We start from the raw sequence: 18699 nt of genomic DNA, 5'->3' as shown, positions 1-18699 counted from the left end.
ATTATTGATGCTGATGGGCGTGTGTGGAGGAAAGATAAGGAGGTGAGCAAAAAATCTGGATTCTCAGGTTACACCAGCCATGAATGCCAGGTTACTTCATCCTTTTGTTGAAGATGAAGTCCGGTTTGCCTTCTCTCAAATGCACTCGCTGAAATCTCCAGGCCCGGATGGTTATTCTACTGGTTTTTTCCAAAATTCATGGGCTACTGTGGGACCAGACGTCATAAGGGCAGCCTTACACTTTTTGAATGGGGGGCAGTTTGAGGAAGGTTTGAATGCTACTAATATATGCCTTGTTCCAAAGGTTTCTTCCCCTACTTAGGTAACGGACTACCGGCTGATCAGTTTGTGTTATGTCCTCTATAAGCTTATTTCCAAAGTGCTGGCCAACCGACTAAAGAATGTGCTTCCCATTATCATTTTTCCAGAACAAAGTGCTTTCATTCTGAGGAGACTTATAACGGACAACGTTTTGGTTGCTTTTGAAACCCTTCATACCATGGATACTCGGTTGAAGGGGAATGAGGGTTTCATGGCCCTTAAATTGGACATGAGTAATGCCTATGATAGTCTCAAATGGGATTTTCTAGAGGCGATGTTACGGAAGCTCGGATTTGCACTTAGATGGATCCAACTCCTCATGTCCATACAGTCACGTACTATATTCTCATTAATGGGCAACCTCATGGACATATAGTGCTTACTCGTGGTATTTGTCAAGGTGACCCCCTTTCATTCTATTTCTTTATAATATGTGCGAAAGCTATTAGTTCAATGCTGTAGTTTTCAGTGAGGAATTGTGACAAAACTAGAGTTCCTATCTCTCGGGGTGGCACTAATATCAATCATCTCCTATTTGCCGACGATAGTCTATTATTTTGCCGCGCTAATCTAAGGGAGTGGAGGACTATTCAAGCATTATTAGAGCATTATGAGGTTGCTTCGGGGCAGCAATTGAATTGGGAGAAAACCTCCATTTTCTTTAGCCATAATACCCGTGAAGTAGATAGAGTTGCTATTCTACAAGGTATGGGGGTAAGTGCCATCAACCGATATGAGAAATACCTAGGTCTCCCAGCTCTTATTGGGAGATCTAGAATCTCTTCCTTCAAAGGGATTAAAGATTGGATTTGGCAACGCATTAACGGATGGAAAGAAAAGTTTCTATCTCATGCCGGTAAGGAGACTTTTCTTAAATCCATTATACAAGCCATTCCTACATATACTATGAGTGTCTTCCGACTCCCCAAAACACTTTGTTGCGAAATTGACTCTATGATGGGAAGGTTTTGGTGGAGGCATAAGGATAATGATTGTAAAATGTCATGGATGGCTTGGGAAGGAAGAAACTTGCGGGGGGTTTGGGATACCGGGACTTGTGGAGAGTTTTAACACAGCCCTCCTTGCAAAACAGTGCTGGAGATTCACAAAAAATCCAGGTTCACTTGCTGCAAGGGTATTCAAAGAAAAGTATTTTCCAGGGGTTCCTCTCTCGGTTCTCGCCCATCCTATGCTTGGCGAAGTTTGTGGAATGCTAAACTGGTACTAAAGGAGGGTCTCTTATGGCGGATAGGCGATGGCTCTCAAGTGAAGATATGGGGGGACTGTTGGATTCCTTCTACTCAGTCACACAAGATTCAAACACCAATTCAGTTTTTGCATGGGGATGCCAGAGTCAGTGAGCTTATAAATTTAGAAACTAATTGGTAGAACATACCTCTCATTGAGTACATTTTTCCAGCTGATACGATGGAGCAGATTTGCAATATAGCCATTAGTCCTCAGGTGATGCAAGATAGACTGGTTTGGGCATGAACTAAAACGGGGCAGTTCACGGTGCCCAGTGCTTAACATCTCGAGCTTGAGAGACGTGCTAGGCACCGGGGAAGTTGTTTGGATGCTGCTTCTTCCCATCCCAACTGGAAATTGATTTGGAAGTTGAAGCTTCCACGGACGACCTAACTATTTTTTTGGCAAGCTTGCAACGAAATACTGCCGCCTAAAGAGAAGTTGTGTAAGAGGCGTATTGTGACGATTATTATTTTCTTTTATTTGGCCAGGAGGTGGAATTATGTTGTCATGCCATTTGGGATTGTGCTACATCACGGGCTATTTGGTCAGAATGCTCTCCACGGATAAGTAAATGTAATTTCTTTGCGAGGGACTGCTTGTTTTTGGTTGGTTAGTTGAGGCCATGGCTGGAGAGGGAAGATTTGGAGTTTTGTATATTGGTGGCTCAGAGGATCTAGCGTTGGCGTAATCTTTTTGTTTTTGAAGGTGTTCTCACACCCCCCCACCTGTTTGTTAAAAGGTACGAATGCATCACTGGAATAATTTAGGAAGATCAATAGTCCATCGCTGAATCATGTGACCCAATTGGGACACTTCTGTGGATACTAAGAAGAAGATTGTTGGTGTGGGCATCCTTGCCCGTGATCACATGGGTAAAGTGTTGGGGGCAATGTGTTCAGTGCAAAGTTATATTACTGATCCTACCACGGCGGAGGCCTTGGGTACTCATTGGGGAGCGGAGTTTGGGCATTTCCTGAGTCTGAATTCTCTGATTATTGAGGGAGATGCCCTTGAAGTGGTGCTTGCTCTACAACGGGATGATGAGGGGGCTGGGTCGTATGGGAGCTTGATTTTGGATACAAGGGCTGTTCTTTCGGGGGTTCGGTCATGGGTTATCGTTATCCAACATGTTGGGAGAGACGGGAATATGGCTGCTCACCATCTGGCGAAATTGGCGGTGTCTAGTCAGGTGAATCATGTTTGGATTGATTTTTTTCCTTTATGTCTTTCGGGAATTGTAAATTCTGAACTTCATATGTCTGATTATTAATGATATTCCAATTTCCCTTAAAAAAAAAAAAAAAAAAAAAAAAAAAAAAAAAAAAAAAAAAACTCCTTTGTTAATCATTGCTTGTATTTGCTGAAGAGATACACTCCTAACAGATTCTAGCTGTTTCGATAATAAATTAAGTAATGTCCATCGCCATTGAAGCACTCTAAGTAACGGCATGTCTCTTCTCTTGTATGGCACAACTGCAAGTCTGTTGCGCGGCTAATAAAACTCTAGGCCCAGGCAGAGGCGCAGGCCCAAGTCCAAGAGAGAAAGAACGCCACCGCTAATTTAAAAGCATATAGAGCCATATAGGGCATGGCATGTCTTCCGAAGCTTCTCTTCCCTTCAAATTATTCACTTTTCCCTCTTCGATTTTCTCACTTTCTCGCTTAATACTCTCCGATCTACGTCTGTGGCTCACGCCGATCGTTGATATTGGGGTATCGAATTCCCAAAATGCCTCTCTTCTTGACGGAAGAGGAGCTCTCGCTGTACGCGAATGACGCCGTTGCGGTGGCCGAGAAGGCGGACGCGTTCATCTGTGAGCTGTACAAGGAGGTCGACACCGTGAGGGCCCAGGCCGACGCGGCTGCCATCACCGCCGAGCAGACCTGCTCGCTCCTCGAGCAGAAGTATCTCTCCCTCTCCGCCGAGTTCTCCAAGCTCGAGTCACAAAACGCTCAGCTTCAGTCCTCCCTCGACCAGCGCCTCTCCGACCTTGCCCAAGTCCAGACCGAAAAGCATCAACTCCATCTGCAATCGGTAAGAACACGTTTCCTCTCATATTTTATTGTTATTCTGTTTTTTTTGGTATATATATGTGGATATATGTGTGTGTGGGTTTAGATAGAATTGTCTTAGGGTGTATGGAACTTTGTAGATCGGGAAGGACGGGGAGATAGAGAGGTTGACGATGGAGGTGTCGGAATTGCATAAGTCTAAGCGGCAGTTGATAGAGTTGGTGGAGCAGAAGGATTTGGAAATCAGTGAGAAGAATGCCACTATGAAGAGCTATCTTGATAAGATTGTGAGTAGCATACATTATTGCCTTTGCAATTTTGTTTGTTGGATTTTAAAAGTAAACAAAGCGTGGTGATTAATTTTATGTTGTTTTCCACTTTTCGTTGATGATTGCTTAGGTGAAATTGTCCGACAACGCTGGGCAGAGGGAGGCTCGTGTGAGTGAAATTGAGGCGGAGTTGGCCCGTACTCAGGCTGCAAGTTCTCGTTTTTCACAGGTGTCTACAATGCTTTAGTTGTTATGGGAGTTCTTGGTTGCTATGCCATAGTCACGTATAGCTCTATATTCTTTTGAGTGTGGTTCTGTTGAATTTTCTTTTCTTCCTGAAGGGTTCGTTATTATTTTTTCTGGTTTATTTACTTGGTCTCTCTCTCTCTCTCTCTCTCTCTCTCTCTCTCTCTCTCTTTTCAAATTTTGCACCACCTTAGATTGAAATAATTGTGATAGGAATGTAAAATTCACTATTGGAGTTGGGGGCAGAATTTGTCATGGGGTGAGCTGCGATTCTGTTGCTTGGGGGTCAATAACAACCAGAGCTTAATTCTTTCATTTACTAATAGCCTATGACAGAATTGTCACGAGTCTGACTTCAACAGGATTCTGAAGAGCTAGAACTTTATTAACAGCCATAATTAGGGAATTCGGTTGCTGGTAGTAACATTTACTGTTTGCTGTTATGTTCTCTCTCTCTCTCTCTCTCTCCACTCTTTTGTCCCACAAGGTTTTTTAACCTGAAATCCTGGGCTATTATAGTTTTCTTCTGAAAAAGCTTGTTATGATGCCAATGTCAGACCAAGGGAGTTGCATCAATTGATAACTTTCTTTTTTCTGCTGAGTAATAAAATTTTGTTAGAGAATTAACGAATAAGCATGCGAGGTGTATACACTACATCTTCTTTAGAGAGACAGTAATTGACAAATTCCTATGAGGATTTGATTTATGGCCTATAGTTTGATTTGTTTTTATCTCCCCTTCCCCCTCCCCTTGGGGCCAATTACTTATATTAAAAAAAAAGTTTGATTTGTTTTTAAGGCTTTTTAAGGACATAAGTTTGACTGGCCAAGCAGCTTTTCTGATTGAACTTTAGTGGAAGAGGTTGACAAGAACTTCCATGTTGGGTGCACTCATTGAGGGAAGTGACTTAGTCTAAGCTGCAAGCTCCAACGACTCTGTTAGGGGTGGCAAAACTTTGCTCGAAACATATTAATGAAAGCAGGCAAACAAAATACTTTAAAAACAAAAAATTGGCAGGACAGAATGGAATTTTCTGTCACTCCTATGCTCTTTATACGCTATTTGTCACATCTGATAGGAAATTTTCATTGCGAGGCTTGTTTAACAAATACAACATTAAGAAAAATGGATGACAAAAGAAAAAGGAAAAGCATATTTGGTCGGCTTTGACAGAGTTCTTCAGCAGAATTTTCTTTCCATCTTCCAGTCATTGAAACAAAATATTAAAAATCAATTCCAATTTCATCTGATTAGTGCATTCCGGTTCATGTTCTTGCCATATCTAGGAATTTTCCATCTTCAAATTCTTGCCATGGTGATGCAATGGTGTACTTAGCAGCACTGTTTTATCTAGCATTTTTTCCTTGTAGGGTAAACAGTAGATTTCTTACTGTAAAAATACAAAGAACCTAAAGGGGAACCAATGTCGAATTGATGACAGTAATGTGGCAGCCTCTAAAAATTTGCGAAATATTGTACATGTTTTTCATTGTTCTAACAATGTGGATAAATGGTTCCCAAGAATATGTATTTTTTAATTTCATATTGTTAACATGGAGTGTACATGAAATTGTCGGCAATTCTTCCCCATACTTCGACCTAACACTAATATATCTTGCAAATTGGTAAAAGGCTATCTTTTATTACCCTACAAATAAGTCGCTTAAAGTATTTTTGTTGGCTGACAGGTAACTTAGATTCATCAATGATACAGGTGGTTCATGTTGTTTTTTTTTTTGAGAGAATTCTAATCATGCTTGTTTTCATGTGCATACTGTTCCTTTGGCCTGTCCATGCTAGCTCCTGCCTTTGAGTACTTGTCGTTACTGCACTGACTATCTGTTGCTTCAAACGTCTTCTATTTTTTATTGCTTTCTTTTGTGGTTCATTTAAAGCAAAATTGTGTTTTGATTTGAGCAGGAGAAGGAACTCATTGAGAGGCATAATGCGTGGCTCAATGATGAGTTGACAGCCAAAGTTGACAGTCTTATTGAGTTGCGTAGAAAGTATAATGATCTTGATGCTGATATGTCCACGAAGCTTGCAGATGTAAGAATGCCTTAGCAAGTCCTATTTTTTAATTATTGATGAAGATTTCTTCTAATAATAACCTTATTACTTTGCCGATTTTGAATTTACTGTTAATGCCTCTAGGTTCAGAGGGAATATAATGAATGCTATAGCTCGTTACAATGGAACAAGGAAAGAGCGAGGGAATTAGAAATGAAACTGACATCCTTGCAGGAGGTAGGAAATGTTCTACTTGGCCTTCTAAGTTGTTCTGAAAGTCATTTATCTAGTAGCAGCTGCCTCATTAATCATTCTTTGGTACTTGTGTAGGAATTGTGTTCATCTAAAGATGCTGCTGCTACCAATGAAGAGAGATTATCTGCTGAACTTGCAACAGTGAGTTCTATTTAAAGTCTTTGCAAATTAAAACAGTCAGCAGATTTTTTTATTTTCATATTTCTTTTGGCCCTACAAAAATTTGTCGATATTAATGACTAAATATTCTTATGCATGGTGGTTTATAGGAGTAGGTGATACGACCTTTGCATTTTTTTATAAACCACAGTTGATCCTGTCTTTTTTGATTATAATCAACACAATCCTTCTGATCAGAAGGAAGACCAACTTGTGGAACGGACCTTATATAAATAAGTTCGTTTATTTCCCATGGTTTGCTCTATTATGAATTTGATTCTGTTTTATATTCTACATATTGTTTCTTACGTTTTTGCTATAATAGTTTCATTGGGGAACTAGCCTAGCTAAGATGGGAAAGAGTAGGGTGTACAATTTGGATCAAGTAAGTTTGATCTTTTTTGGGTGACTTTGGACATCAATGGGAAATGTAAGGTTCTGGAATATTAGAAATAGAGTGTAATAATTTGGGAATTGACTAAATTTACATATGCATTTGCTGGAAATCACAAAAAGAGGATTAAAAATATGGTTAAACTCCATTCTACTTGCTGTAATCACACTAGTGGGTTCTTAGGTGAAAGAAAGCTATAAGGTCAGGCATCAAACGTTATAGCTTTGAGAGAAAACTTAAAAAGAAAAATTCCGGTCATTAGGAAGCATCCACACCTTCTGTACATTAAATAATGTGCTGTATCAAAAAACTGAACCACAACGATTATGTTTCTGTTTTAAAGTTTGGTTGAAATTTGCTAAATGCATGTCGCCAATTGCTTCAGATCAAACTAAGATTAGAGAACACAGTTTTATGATTGCTTGTTTGCTGAGCGATTCAGTTGGCGGCTTAGGTTGGATGTCCTTTCTTTTGATTCCATTTCTGAGGAAGTGGCCGTTTGTTTGGAGAGGATTTTTGAGGAAGATGAGGTCTTTGAGGTGTTGAAAGCCCTAATTAGTGACAAGGCCCCTGGCCTTGATAGTTTTATTATGGGATTCTTCTTAAAAAAGATATCATGAATGTTTTCCTTGATTTTCATGCTACAAGAATGCTTAAAAAAAGCCTTAATGCTATGTTCATTGCTCTTATTTTGAAGAAATCAGGGGCTGTTGAAATTAAGGACTTTCAGTCTATTAGCTTAGTGGGTGGAGTTTTCAAAATTGTTGTCAAAGTTCTAGCTAACAGGTTGAAAATAGTTGTGGAGAAAATCATTTCCAAGCTGCAGTCATAACGGGTAGGCAGATTATGGACTCTTCTCTCTAGCCAACGAATGCCTTGATTGTAGGATCAGGTTCGAGGAGCCAGGTGTGTTTTGTAAGTTGGATATTTGAAAAGGCTTATGATCATGTCATTGGGATTTTTGTTGTATATGTTGAGGATATGTGGTTTTGGGAGAAATGATTTAATTGGATAACACATTGTATTTCTTCGGTGCACTTTTCTATATTGGTGAATGACACTTTGACCTGTATTTTAAGTAGTTTTCGTGGCTTGAGATAGAGAGACCCTTTGTCTCATTTGTTGTTTGTCATTGTTATGGAGGCGTTTAAGTAAAGTAATTTTTTTTTTGATAAGTAAGAAGAACTTTATTAAAGAAAGTGTAAGGCGCCATTAAGTACACAGGAAGTATACACAGGAACAACCAAAGCTAACAAAAAAAAAAACCCGCAACACCAAGGCCCTAGAACACAAAAGAACCAAAACAAGCTACAAAAGAACCCAACTAAGTACAGAACTACCCACTACCCTTCAAGGCACAACAAACCTACAACATGTGTGCCTTGCCTTTCCTACGCCTAGAGGGATAGTTCGCATCACCATAGTTAATGGAACTATGCAAATTTAGAAGCTCCCTTTTCCCTTTAGACTTCTAACGCGCAAAAAATTGGAACTCCTCTTCCATGGCATCCCGAATAGCCAATGCCTCCTCCCCAAAATCTCCATCCATCACCCAATCTAATGGCAAACCATCCCAATAATCATCTTCATCCTCCTCCCACACCACAATCTCCCCGTTATGATCAAAACCAACTGGCCAATTCCGAGATTGGGAGAAACCATTAAAGCAACCACTCGAAGGGGAAGAGGAGCCTACCTCCCCTCCATTGTTGACCTCCTGAAGCGCCACAGGAAGGACTGATATTGGGGGAAGGTTGAGAAACCCTTCCTAAAAAGGCCTTGATTCACAGACGTCACTGACTTCTTCATTGCAGGAGGCTTTGCCACCTTCTCAGCTGACGGCTCTGCACCTGAAACCCTCTTAACAACGTCGCCAATTGACATCTTCACGGCTTCCAGTGAGTCATAAAGTAGCCCATCATTCCACTTCACAGAATGCCCTTCCCTCAGATTTTTCGCCCTCCTGTAGTAACACTGAAAAGGCTTAGAAACCACCACAGGGAGGGGAGAACGCAACTTCTCTCTTAAAATAGCTGCTCCAACGAGAGACAGAGCGGCAGAAAGGGATTTAGGAGTCTGAAGCTTCCCCAATGGGGAGGCATGTTATTGTAACTTCTAAGTGGTTTCGTACTTATAAAATCGAGAGCAACAGAAGGCGCGTACCGCCTGGGGTTCTACCTTAGCCTTCGGTCTCTCTGTCGTTCTCTCTTAAATCTCTCGGTGGTTGCTGGTGGTGAGTTTTTTTTCCGTTTGTTTGGAAGGGATGTCTTCCCTGTAGGGGTGTCGGCTTCAGCCTTATGGAGAACCGGTTCTATGTGGAGGCAAAGTCCTTCCGGTTCTCGGTGGAAGCAGGGTCTGCCGAGCTTCGGGTGGAGGAAAAGAGAAAAGGGTTTTCAGGTTATGCTGTTCTCGGGTTGAGTTGCACTGCTTGGTTACTGTCGAGGGTGGAAGAAGTCTTGGGTAATGCTGGGATCGAGGATTTCGTCGAATCCTTTAGGGAGGGATCAAAGGCGACCATCACTCGGAGAGGTGAAAACAGGTCTGGGCGGTTCTTGGAGGTGGCAGTTTTCGACGGAGGTCGGAGAGGGCGTATCCTTTTTCCTGAAGGTCGGGACGGGAGAGGGTGGGGCCGTGTTTCTGGGGAGCTGAGCAAAATGTTGGATTTTCTGGAAAACATGTGTGGGCCTTCGTCTTCTGGTGGTCGTTCTTCTTCTGGTGTTTTGCCGTCGGGCGGTAAATTGGGGATAGGTTCAGGACGTCCGTCGTTTGCGGCGGTGGTGAGTTTAGCAGCTACCGTCTCAGGAACTAGGGTTGAGACAAAGATGATTGGTGATTGGCCTCTGCCGGTCGGGTGCGACGTGGAGAAGATGCAGCTGCGGGGAATGGAGATGGGGGCGGTCTGTCAGGTGAGTGATTGCTCCGTTCTGGAGGAGCAACCGGTCGGCGTCTCGGGTTTGAACCTTCGTGCAGAAGACCAGTCTAGGTATCGAGGTTGTGTCTGTAGGCAGGCTGGCGTGTCCAGGAATTCAGCCGTTGAGGGTGATGTTTCTCTGCAAGGGGAGGGACTGGTTGGAGTGTTCGAGAAGGTGTTTGAAATCCTGGGCCAATTCTTCAAGGCGCTGGTTTGGGCCTGTGGCTTGCCGAAAAAGCTGGGCTATAAGTCTTCTCTTGGGCTTAAACGTAGGGTGGGTTTTGTGGCGGGTCGGGTGCTTAAGAGGGTAAAGTCTGTTGTTAAAGGGTTTCGGGCTGGGGCAAAGTTTAAGCCCAATGCCAATTCGGACGATGTTTCGGGCCGTAAGCTGTCGTCGGCTGATGGTGCAATATCGAGGCGGGGCTCGGGTCAGGGGTGTCTTCAGCGTCCGATGGAGTTCCATGGGAGCGCCCTTCGGCCGGACGTGACGTCGGCGGTAGATCCTGGGGTGGATATGGTTCTGTCTCTTTCCGGGGCTAGATCCAGTGATCGGGTGCTCGTTCCTGTGGTCGAGTCAGTCTATGAGGGTGCCGTCCCTTCCTCTCTTCCGGCGCTGATGTTGCGTCCGCCGGTGTTTCCGAGTGTTATTCCTTCTGGGGTGTGGCCTTCTTTAGTTTCAAGTTCTTCCGAATCAGGGCTCATCCTTCAGCAGGCAGGGGTTCTTCCGTCAGCTGGGGTGAGGTCGGGCGTTGAGGTTTTTTAGTTTGGGGAGATTGGTGACTCGTCTGTCGGTGCTGGGCGTGATCTCGTCGGCGTTGCTCTTAGTGCGCCTTCTGGTAATTCTTTGTATTGAACATCGTCTCTCCGTCGGCAGGCAGGGATGCTTGTTGATGTCCCTGCCTTGGGAAGGAGTTTTGTTGGGGTTAATCTCTTGGGTCTTCCTGGGGTTTCGATTTCCTTTCCCTGTGTTCAGTGGGTTTTGTTTCCTCATTCGCCAAGACCGGTCCCCTTTGTGGTTGGGCACCCCCAATTAACTGGTTTATCGTCTAGGGTCGTTGAGGTGGGGGAATCTTCAAAGGGGGTTGATCCTAAAGGAAGTGTTGTTGGGTGTCCCCTGGTTCCTGGTTTGCCGTCTGGAATCGTTGAGGTGGGGGATTCTTCTAAAGGGGTTGTTCCAAAGGATAGTGTTATTGTTTACTCCAGGGTTGTGGAAGAGAGTAAGTCGTGTTTTCGCACGATGGGGGTTTTGTTCGTGGGATCTGATCAGAAGGGATTTCTAGATTTTTTGGCTTTGATCGAGGATGAGCGCTTTGACTTTGAATCCCCTCCTAAGAAGGATAAGGAGATAAAAGGAAAAAGGGGAAAAGAGAGGTCAAGAATCTAGAATGTTCTATCAATTTCGATGCTAGGGGAATGGGTTCTAGTCGGGACAGGGGCAAGAAGATGGGGGTTTGATGTAATTTTCTTTTTTTGGGTTTTTCATATGTTTCCTTTTTTTTTTTTTTTGGGTGTCCTTTTTGTATACTCCTTGTGTGCTTAGGGGCGCCTTTTACGCTTTTTAATAATATTCTGTTTATTACCTATAAAAAAAAAAGCTTCCCCAATGGAGTAAACTTAAAAGAAAAAGGAGTAGGATCCTCCAGAAAAGTCAGATCCGGTGCCGGAGAAGGGGTGAAACCGAACAGATTAGAGGCTGGAGTCCGACTAGAAACCGCCGGAAACACCTGGGAACTGCTCGACTCACCCCCGGAAGAAGACTCCGTCCTTGTAACTGTCCTTGTATTTGCCGTCGACGAGTGCTCCGACCTTGAGGAGTCCCCAACAAAAGCCGATGAAGCTGGACTCGCGCCCTCTTTGGCTCCCAACGCTGTAACCTCCAAACCTCCATGAGGAAGCCGATTCAGAACCAACCCAGAGGACACTTCTGTTGTCGTCACCGGCGACGAAGGCGGCAGGCAGGAAACTTTAGGTTTTCGCTTGAGTCGGGCCACGCGAAAACCTAATTTTCGAAACAGCCCCGACTCGGCAAACTGGATCAGAATTCTCCTCACAGCCCGGCCCAATGCCAAATAAAAACCGGGACCCAACTTACGCCACGTCCGCAATCTCGAATTTTCAAAAATTCAAATGAGAGTGCTTACCCTGCGGACGTACAAACTGGTCTTTGTCCAACAGATCCAGCGGGTGAGACTCCAAGGAAAAGCAATCCACTGCCGATCTCTAACCAGCCTCTGCATGCCACACCGCCGGAAAAAGATCAAGCTCACAACGTGTCGCCAACGAAGCCCTTAACTAGGAACGACCATCACCCACTATGGGTATCGTCTTCGCAGCATTGGTCGAATCCGACCTCAAAACCTCCGCAAAAGAAGGCCTCGTCCACTTTGGAGCCAATCCCAGAGTCGGCTGAACATCCTTCATAGCCTTCTTCTCCGATGTAGAAGAGGAACCGGGCCCGCCACCAACCAAGGCTGAGAAAAAGTCTACAACGTTTCTCAGCTCGTCGGATAATTTAAGCCATCCCCACCCTCCACGGCGCTTGGGGATAACAATGGACCCTTTCCGACCGCCCAACCCGAACGTTGTCGCCTCTAAAAAGCGCCCAGTTTTATTCCCACCTCCCCGAGCAATTAGGACCTTCGAACCTTCTCTGAATGACTTAACAAAATCTTGCTCTGCCGGGAGACCCAACACCACTTCCAATGACGACGCAAGCCACTCGGAGCTCTGAGGATTCAAAATGACCACGCCCAAGAAATTTTTCCTCTTCTCCTCCACCCTCACCGTTGACGCCCCACCCAAAACCGAAAAGATAAAGGACTTCGACTCCACTAAGAAGTTCTTATCCATCTACGACACACCCGGGACTATGACGACCAACCCAAAAAAGCTACATCGCCGAACAAAGAACCACCCAACGAAACAGATGACCGAATCACAAAGCTAGAGGACCAATCAGGAGGCTAAGAGAGATAGAGAAAGTGAGAGGACGGAACAGAAATCGAACCCCTAGCTGGACGCGCTCTCACGCACCGTCACTAGGACAGAGAGAGAGAGAGAGCCCAATATCATCTGCTCACTAACACCACCAACTCCAAAACTCTCATGAGAAGTGATTAACGTAGACAACTCTCATTGATAAACATTGATTGGTTTCACAGCCCCAAAAGTAGCCAGTAATGTGGCTTATCAAGAATACATTACACTTTTTGCTGGAATTGAAATTCAAAAAACTTTCTAGCCAATGATTTCTTTCACATGATGTCTAAATACCAGTAAGTAAAGTAATTTTTGCTATAGTGAACAAGGGTCTTTTATCAGGCTTCCCGGTAGGGTCTAGGAATGTTGGCGCCATTAAAATTTCCCAACTTTGTTTGTTGACAACACTTTAATATTTTGCAGGGCAACGCCAAATCACCTTCGTAACTTGTGTTGTTTGTTCTTATACTTCGAATACTTCGAAGCAGTCCTAGGTTTGAAGATTAATCTGGCTAAATCAGAGTTGGTCTCCGTTGGCAATGACAATAATTTTGAAGGTTTGGCTAGTACTGTGCTATGCACATGAGAGAGAGGCTTTGAAGAGGGTGTTAGTGGGTTTTAAATATGACAGTTTGTGGGTGGGTGGTGTTCTAATGATGTTCATGGGTTGTTTAGGGTGGGCCTTTGTAAAAATAACGAGAGGGGATGGGGGAAATTTTTTAGTCATACTAAATTTAAGGTTAGATTTTGGCATGCATTTGGTGTGGGATCAGTCCTTGAGGTAGCCTTTATGGAATTATTCAGAATTGCTTACTTTAAGGATGTTTCTATGGCTGATCATTCTGAATTTTTTATTGACTATCTCTAGTGAAATGTTAGTTTTATCAGAGCGGCGTATGATTGGGAGATGTAATTTTTTACCTCTTTCTTTGATTTGTTGTACTCCTTTAGATTGAGACGGGACGGTGAAAATAAGTTTTGTTGGGCCCCTTCCAAGAGAGGGTTGTTTTTTTTTTTTTTAAAAATAAGTAGAATTCATTAAAAAGCGTAGAGGGGTGCAACCCTAGTACACATGAAGTATACAAAGGAGCCCCTAATTAGAGGACCAAAACGAACAAGAAAGTAAAAAATCAGCGTACGGCATACTACCCAAGCTATGTGCTGACACTCAAAGATATAACATATTAAGCACATTCCTACAAAGAGCCCCAACCTGTACCTCCACATCCTCAAAAAGCCTAGAATTTCTCTCACACCGCATGCCCCACAAAACACATAGAGGAACCTGCTTTCAAATACGGTGAACAAGACCACGACCCAGCAAAGTGCCCCAAGCACTCAATAAATCCAAGACACTACTAGGCATAACCCACTCCACCCCAAACAAACTATAAAAAGAACTCCAAACAACCCGAGCCACGTCACAATGGAGAAGAATTGTTTAATGCCAAATCATTCAATAACGTATTGAATCCCCATGAGAGTACTCCTTTTGCCTTATAGGAGTATTTGGCGGAATAATGTTCCATTGAGAGCGGCGTTCTTTACTTGGTTGGCTATGTTGTAAGAGTGCTGCATGAAACTCCTTAAGGACTACCATAATGTACTCTTTTAACACCTTCCAACATTACTGAAAAACGTTTGGGTCTTGGAGCCTTATCACCGTTAAAATTTCTCACCACCTCCAACACTTCACTCTCCTCGAATTCTCATTCCATCCATTTTCATTCCTCCTTATCAATTGAACGGAAGGAAAGGCTGTCCAACTTTGGTATCCACATATATTGTTCATAATACAACTATTTATAAAAGTTCACAATATGTTCCTCTATTTCTATGGAATCAAACTTCATATTCCCATGAACAACTAAGGACTTTACCGAGTTATTTCTTCTATCGGAATTTGTAAAACGATGGAAAAATTTAGTGTTATTATCTCCCTCCCTCCACCAATGGGCCCTTAACTTTTGTCCACAACTCACTTCTTTAAGAATTATACTCTTTTCCAACACGTGAAATATTTAATTGAAATGAGAGATAAATTATGGAGGTAGGGTTCGGATTCATGACTATTGCTTTGATATCATATTAAATTATCATTTATCTTCACGTATGTTGCAGAGTGGTGAATTTTTTTTCCTCTCTCCTCTCTCTCTTTTATCTCTCAACTTTTCTAGACTCTTTCACCCTAGCAGTGATGCATGTAGGCGCGTCCCACTAGGGTTCCATTCACTAGAGTTCTCTTGGGGATGGATTTGGAGAGGCACTTCTTCGTGGAGGCCAAAACTTTCCTCTTCTCGGTGGAGGAAGGCAAGTCTGTGCTAAGAATGGAGGAGAGAAGGAAAGGTTTCTTAGGGGTTGTGCTATTGGGTTTGCAGTGTATTGCTTGGGTTATCGTAGTGGTGAAGGACGCTTTGCAGTCTCAGGGGGTGGAGGATTTTGTCAAATCCTTCTGGGAAGATTTGAAGGCTTGGAAAGTTCGAAAGGCTGCAATAAGGATGGCTGCTTCTTGGAGCTGGCAGTCTATGCAGTGGGTGGTTGGAGAGGGTTCATCTTGTTCCCAGAGGTACGAGGAGGGCGGGGATGGAACAGAGTGGCTGATGAGTTGTGCAAGGTGATGGTTTTCCTTGAAACCACGACTGGGTCTTCTGCCATTGGTGTGTTGTCTCCGGGGGATAAGAAGGATGGGAAGGAGGTTTTGGGTTTGAAGGTCTCCTCTCCAAGCTCGGGTGGGGATTGGCCCTTTTTGGGTGGTGCTCTTCCGTCGTTCGCGGAGGTGGTGATGTCAAAGGGTCCTGTCAAGTTGTGGATTCCACTGGTTGAGTGGCGTGATCTTGATCTTCTCCCGGCAGTAAGACTAGCAGCATCGGAGGAGGTGAGGTTGGCCATGGACTGGTATGTGTTGGAGAAGGAATCGTTGGGTAAGGATTTGATGCTGAATCTGCAGAGCAAGGGACTTCCAGCACGTCTTCCCTTTGCCCAAGGCACACTAGGATCAGCGAGGAAGTCTTTGCCTAGTTTGAAATTGCGGACGTGGAGGGAACCTTCTAGTGAGATTGGTGGGTCGGGTCGATGATGGGTCGCTCGTTTGGTTTTGGGCTGGGTCTCAGTTTTAAAGGTTTCCCTTTGGGCCGGGTTTTGATGAAGCCCAAATCTAAGAAGTGGACAGAGGTTACGAGTTAGGGGCTCCCTTTAGATCCTGAAGCGGGTTTTGAGTTCTCCTCGGGTTTTGGGTCTACATTGGGTCTTCAATGGCCGGAGGTGACGACGATGGTTGACATGGGTGGCGGGTTGTCTGCTCCGACCAGTTTTGAGTTGTCTAAAGGTGTTGAAGAGTTCTCCTTTCTTGAAGGCGCAAGTTCTTGCTTGAACACTTCGTTCACCGCTGATCTCTCTGTTTCCGAGGGATTTGCAAATTGGGCGGTAGATGCTGTGCATTCTCTTCTGTTGCCGGCATGGTCTGGGCCGGTTTCTTCTGCTCCAGAGTTTGTCTCTGCATTTCCATGTGTGTCATTGCCGGCGATCTCTTCCCCTTGTTCGGCTTTTTCTGGGTCCCCTTTTGTGATAGCTTCTTCTTCCGAAGTGAGTGTTCCCTTTGGGTGCTTAGATGTGGATTCTAAGGGGTTTTCTGTGGGGTTTTCTCCGACTTTCGAGATCTTTGAAGTTGGGTTAGATTTTGGGGTTTTTTCTTTGGGGGTGACTACGTTGGGAGAAAAGCGGAGAGTGGGGCTCCCATCTACCCGTTCGAATCCAAATCAGTTTTGAGATATTACTGGAGATCGAAGGCAAAAACTTCTCAGATGGATACTTCTCTGTTTGACGAGGCTGTGGCAGCTCTTAGTGCTTTGGTGATGCCCTTTTGGGTGCATGGTCGGTAAGTCTTCGCCGAAGCCAGGTGGGGGAGTGGTCGGTAAGTCTCTTCCGTCTAGCTTTCTTCGGCGAGGCTTCCTTTTCTCGAGTGAAGCTAATAATTTAAGCTAATAAGAAGTGAATTAAATCATTTAATTAATATTCTGACATACTACAATATTGGAAATTGCCAATAAAGCTTTGCGTATAGATCATTGTGGTATTATTCGCCATATGTTTTCATCATGAATTCATTCTATTCTCCCTCTTTTTTCGGTTCTCCTTGGTGTGTCTCGTTAGTTTTGGTCGGTAGGTAGCTTGCGACATCCTGTGTTTCAGCGGCCATGTGAGTGGCGCGTGGTGGTGTGTTTGCGGTTAGGGATGGAGAGCCGGTTCTTTGTGGAGGCTAAATCCTTCTATTTTTTGGTGTTGAAAGGGTTAGCAGAGCTTCGGGTGGAGGTAAAGTGGGAAGAACAATAAGTGGTGAGTAAAGTGTGCTTCTGCACTTTCGGATTGTAGATCTTTGTTATTATGAAAGGGCGTTATTTATTAGATTACCACATCAGGTCACCAAGTTCCGTGATTGACTTGCTAGGCTAGTCTTTGAGAAAATGTGCTCTTGCTAGCAGGTCTCTGGTTCCATGATTGTTTGTGTCTCCCAAAGCATGTGAATAGCCATTTAGATTTTATTTAAATATTATCAATCACTTATTTTTTTCACTTAAATGTTTGCAACTTTGCAGGTAAATAAGCTGCTTGAACTACATAAGGAAAGTTGCGAGGAATGGTCGAGGAAGGCAGGAGAGCTTGAGGGTGTCGTCAAAGCCCTAGAGGTGAAATGTTCTGTTAGTCTGGTGTTTTCTAACATTTGGTCGTCTGGAGTATTTGTCCTTTTTTTCCTGATTTTGAGTTTTGGTTGCTATTCTAAGCAGACACATTTGAGTCAAGTCGAAAGTGATTACAAAGACAGACTCGAAAAGGAAGTATCTGCAAGAAACCAATTGGATAAGGTATGCTTCCTGACTTGGATGTGCAGCACATTAATTTTAATTGGTCAGGCAGCACTTGTTTTGATGCCACCCCCTTCCTTAATTTTTCTAATAATTTGTCTTGACTAACTGTATAACAATTTCACAAGTGTTAGTTCTCACACTTGTGTTTTCCAAAAGCTAGATGGTTATTGAAGCATCTGTTTTGGATGATTTTATAATGATTGTCTTTTATAATATAGTTTTTCTTCTTCTTGGCACGATTAGAATGTGTGGCTGAAATAAATTCCTTGTAGATTTGGAATATTAATTAGTTTTAAAAATTTATCCTTTCAACTTTAAAGTCATTGCGATTAATTTCCTTTGATATTCTCTCGATGGTTATCTTAGAGCTGTGTTTGGTGTTTGTTTCTTAGCATTGTTTACTTTGTTCTGCCTACTGCCTTCTGTCATGATTTATTTGTTGATTCCAGTCTCAATTTCTTTTGTACCCAAGTGGATTTCAATGTTTTTCCCCGTACTCAAAGTTACATTTTGCTTTTGTTTCTTATAGGAGGCCAAAGATCTGAAAGCACAACTTGAGAAGTGTGAAGCTGATATCGAAAACAGTAGAAAATCAAATGAACTGAATCTTCTTCCACTTAGCAATTTCAGTACCGAACTGTAGGTTACATTATTGTTGATTTAGTAGCATTTTTGCAAATTGTTCATCATTTTTCTTGAAAGAAAGGATGTCTTAAACATTGATGCTGTTTAGTCCATTGATGTGGCATATGTGAACATGCTTTTAACCTTATTGCATATACTGGTTTATGTATATGTAAACCCTCGTCTCTTCAGGCCAAGATCCTTCCTAGCTTAATTTGTCTGTTATTTAAGTTTCAGTATTGCTCTTAGTAATATTGGTGTAACAAACATGTTGTAATATGTGTACCCAGGTTCTTTTAGGGCTCTGGGTTTTTGTGGTAGGGTTGGGGGTTTCTTCTGTCATTTAGGTTTTTCGGGTGTCCGTCCTTTTTTTTTTTTTTTTTGGTGTTCTTTTTGTATACTCC

At 43.2% G+C, this 18699-nt stretch overlaps 1 protein-coding gene across 4 annotated transcripts in view; it reads left to right on the top strand.

The window, feature by feature from the left end:
- Positions 1 to 3146: 3146 nt before the first annotated feature.
- Positions 3147 to 18699, top strand: part of LOC133865732 (nuclear-pore anchor) — a 78966-nt gene continuing 63413 nt past the window's right edge. For 3 of the 4 annotated variants that reach the window (XM_062302187.1, XM_062302186.1, XM_062302184.1), the window contains exons 1-9: positions 3147 to 3607; positions 3726 to 3872; positions 3985 to 4083; positions 6022 to 6150; positions 6256 to 6348; positions 6442 to 6507; positions 17402 to 17491; positions 17591 to 17668; positions 18201 to 18310. In XM_062302187.1, the coding sequence (XP_062158171.1) occupies positions 3302 to 3607; positions 3726 to 3872; positions 3985 to 4083; positions 6022 to 6150; positions 6256 to 6348; positions 6442 to 6507; positions 17402 to 17491; positions 17591 to 17668; positions 18201 to 18310 (1118 nt within the window). In that variant the 5' untranslated portion in view covers positions 3147 to 3301. The remainder of the gene's footprint in view (positions 3608 to 3725; positions 3873 to 3984; positions 4084 to 6021; positions 6151 to 6255; positions 6349 to 6441; positions 6508 to 17401; positions 17492 to 17590; positions 17669 to 18200; positions 18311 to 18699) is intronic. The other variant, XM_062302185.1, reaches the window with a different exon arrangement.

The sequence above is a fragment of the Alnus glutinosa genome, chromosome 4, assembly GCF_958979055.1.
Source record: "Alnus glutinosa chromosome 4, dhAlnGlut1.1, whole genome shotgun sequence".
In the NCBI taxonomy this organism is placed as follows: Eukaryota; Viridiplantae; Streptophyta; class Magnoliopsida; order Fagales; family Betulaceae; genus Alnus; species Alnus glutinosa.
The sequence above is the reverse complement of the archived record's forward strand: the minus strand, read 5'-3'. Positions and strand labels throughout refer to the sequence as shown.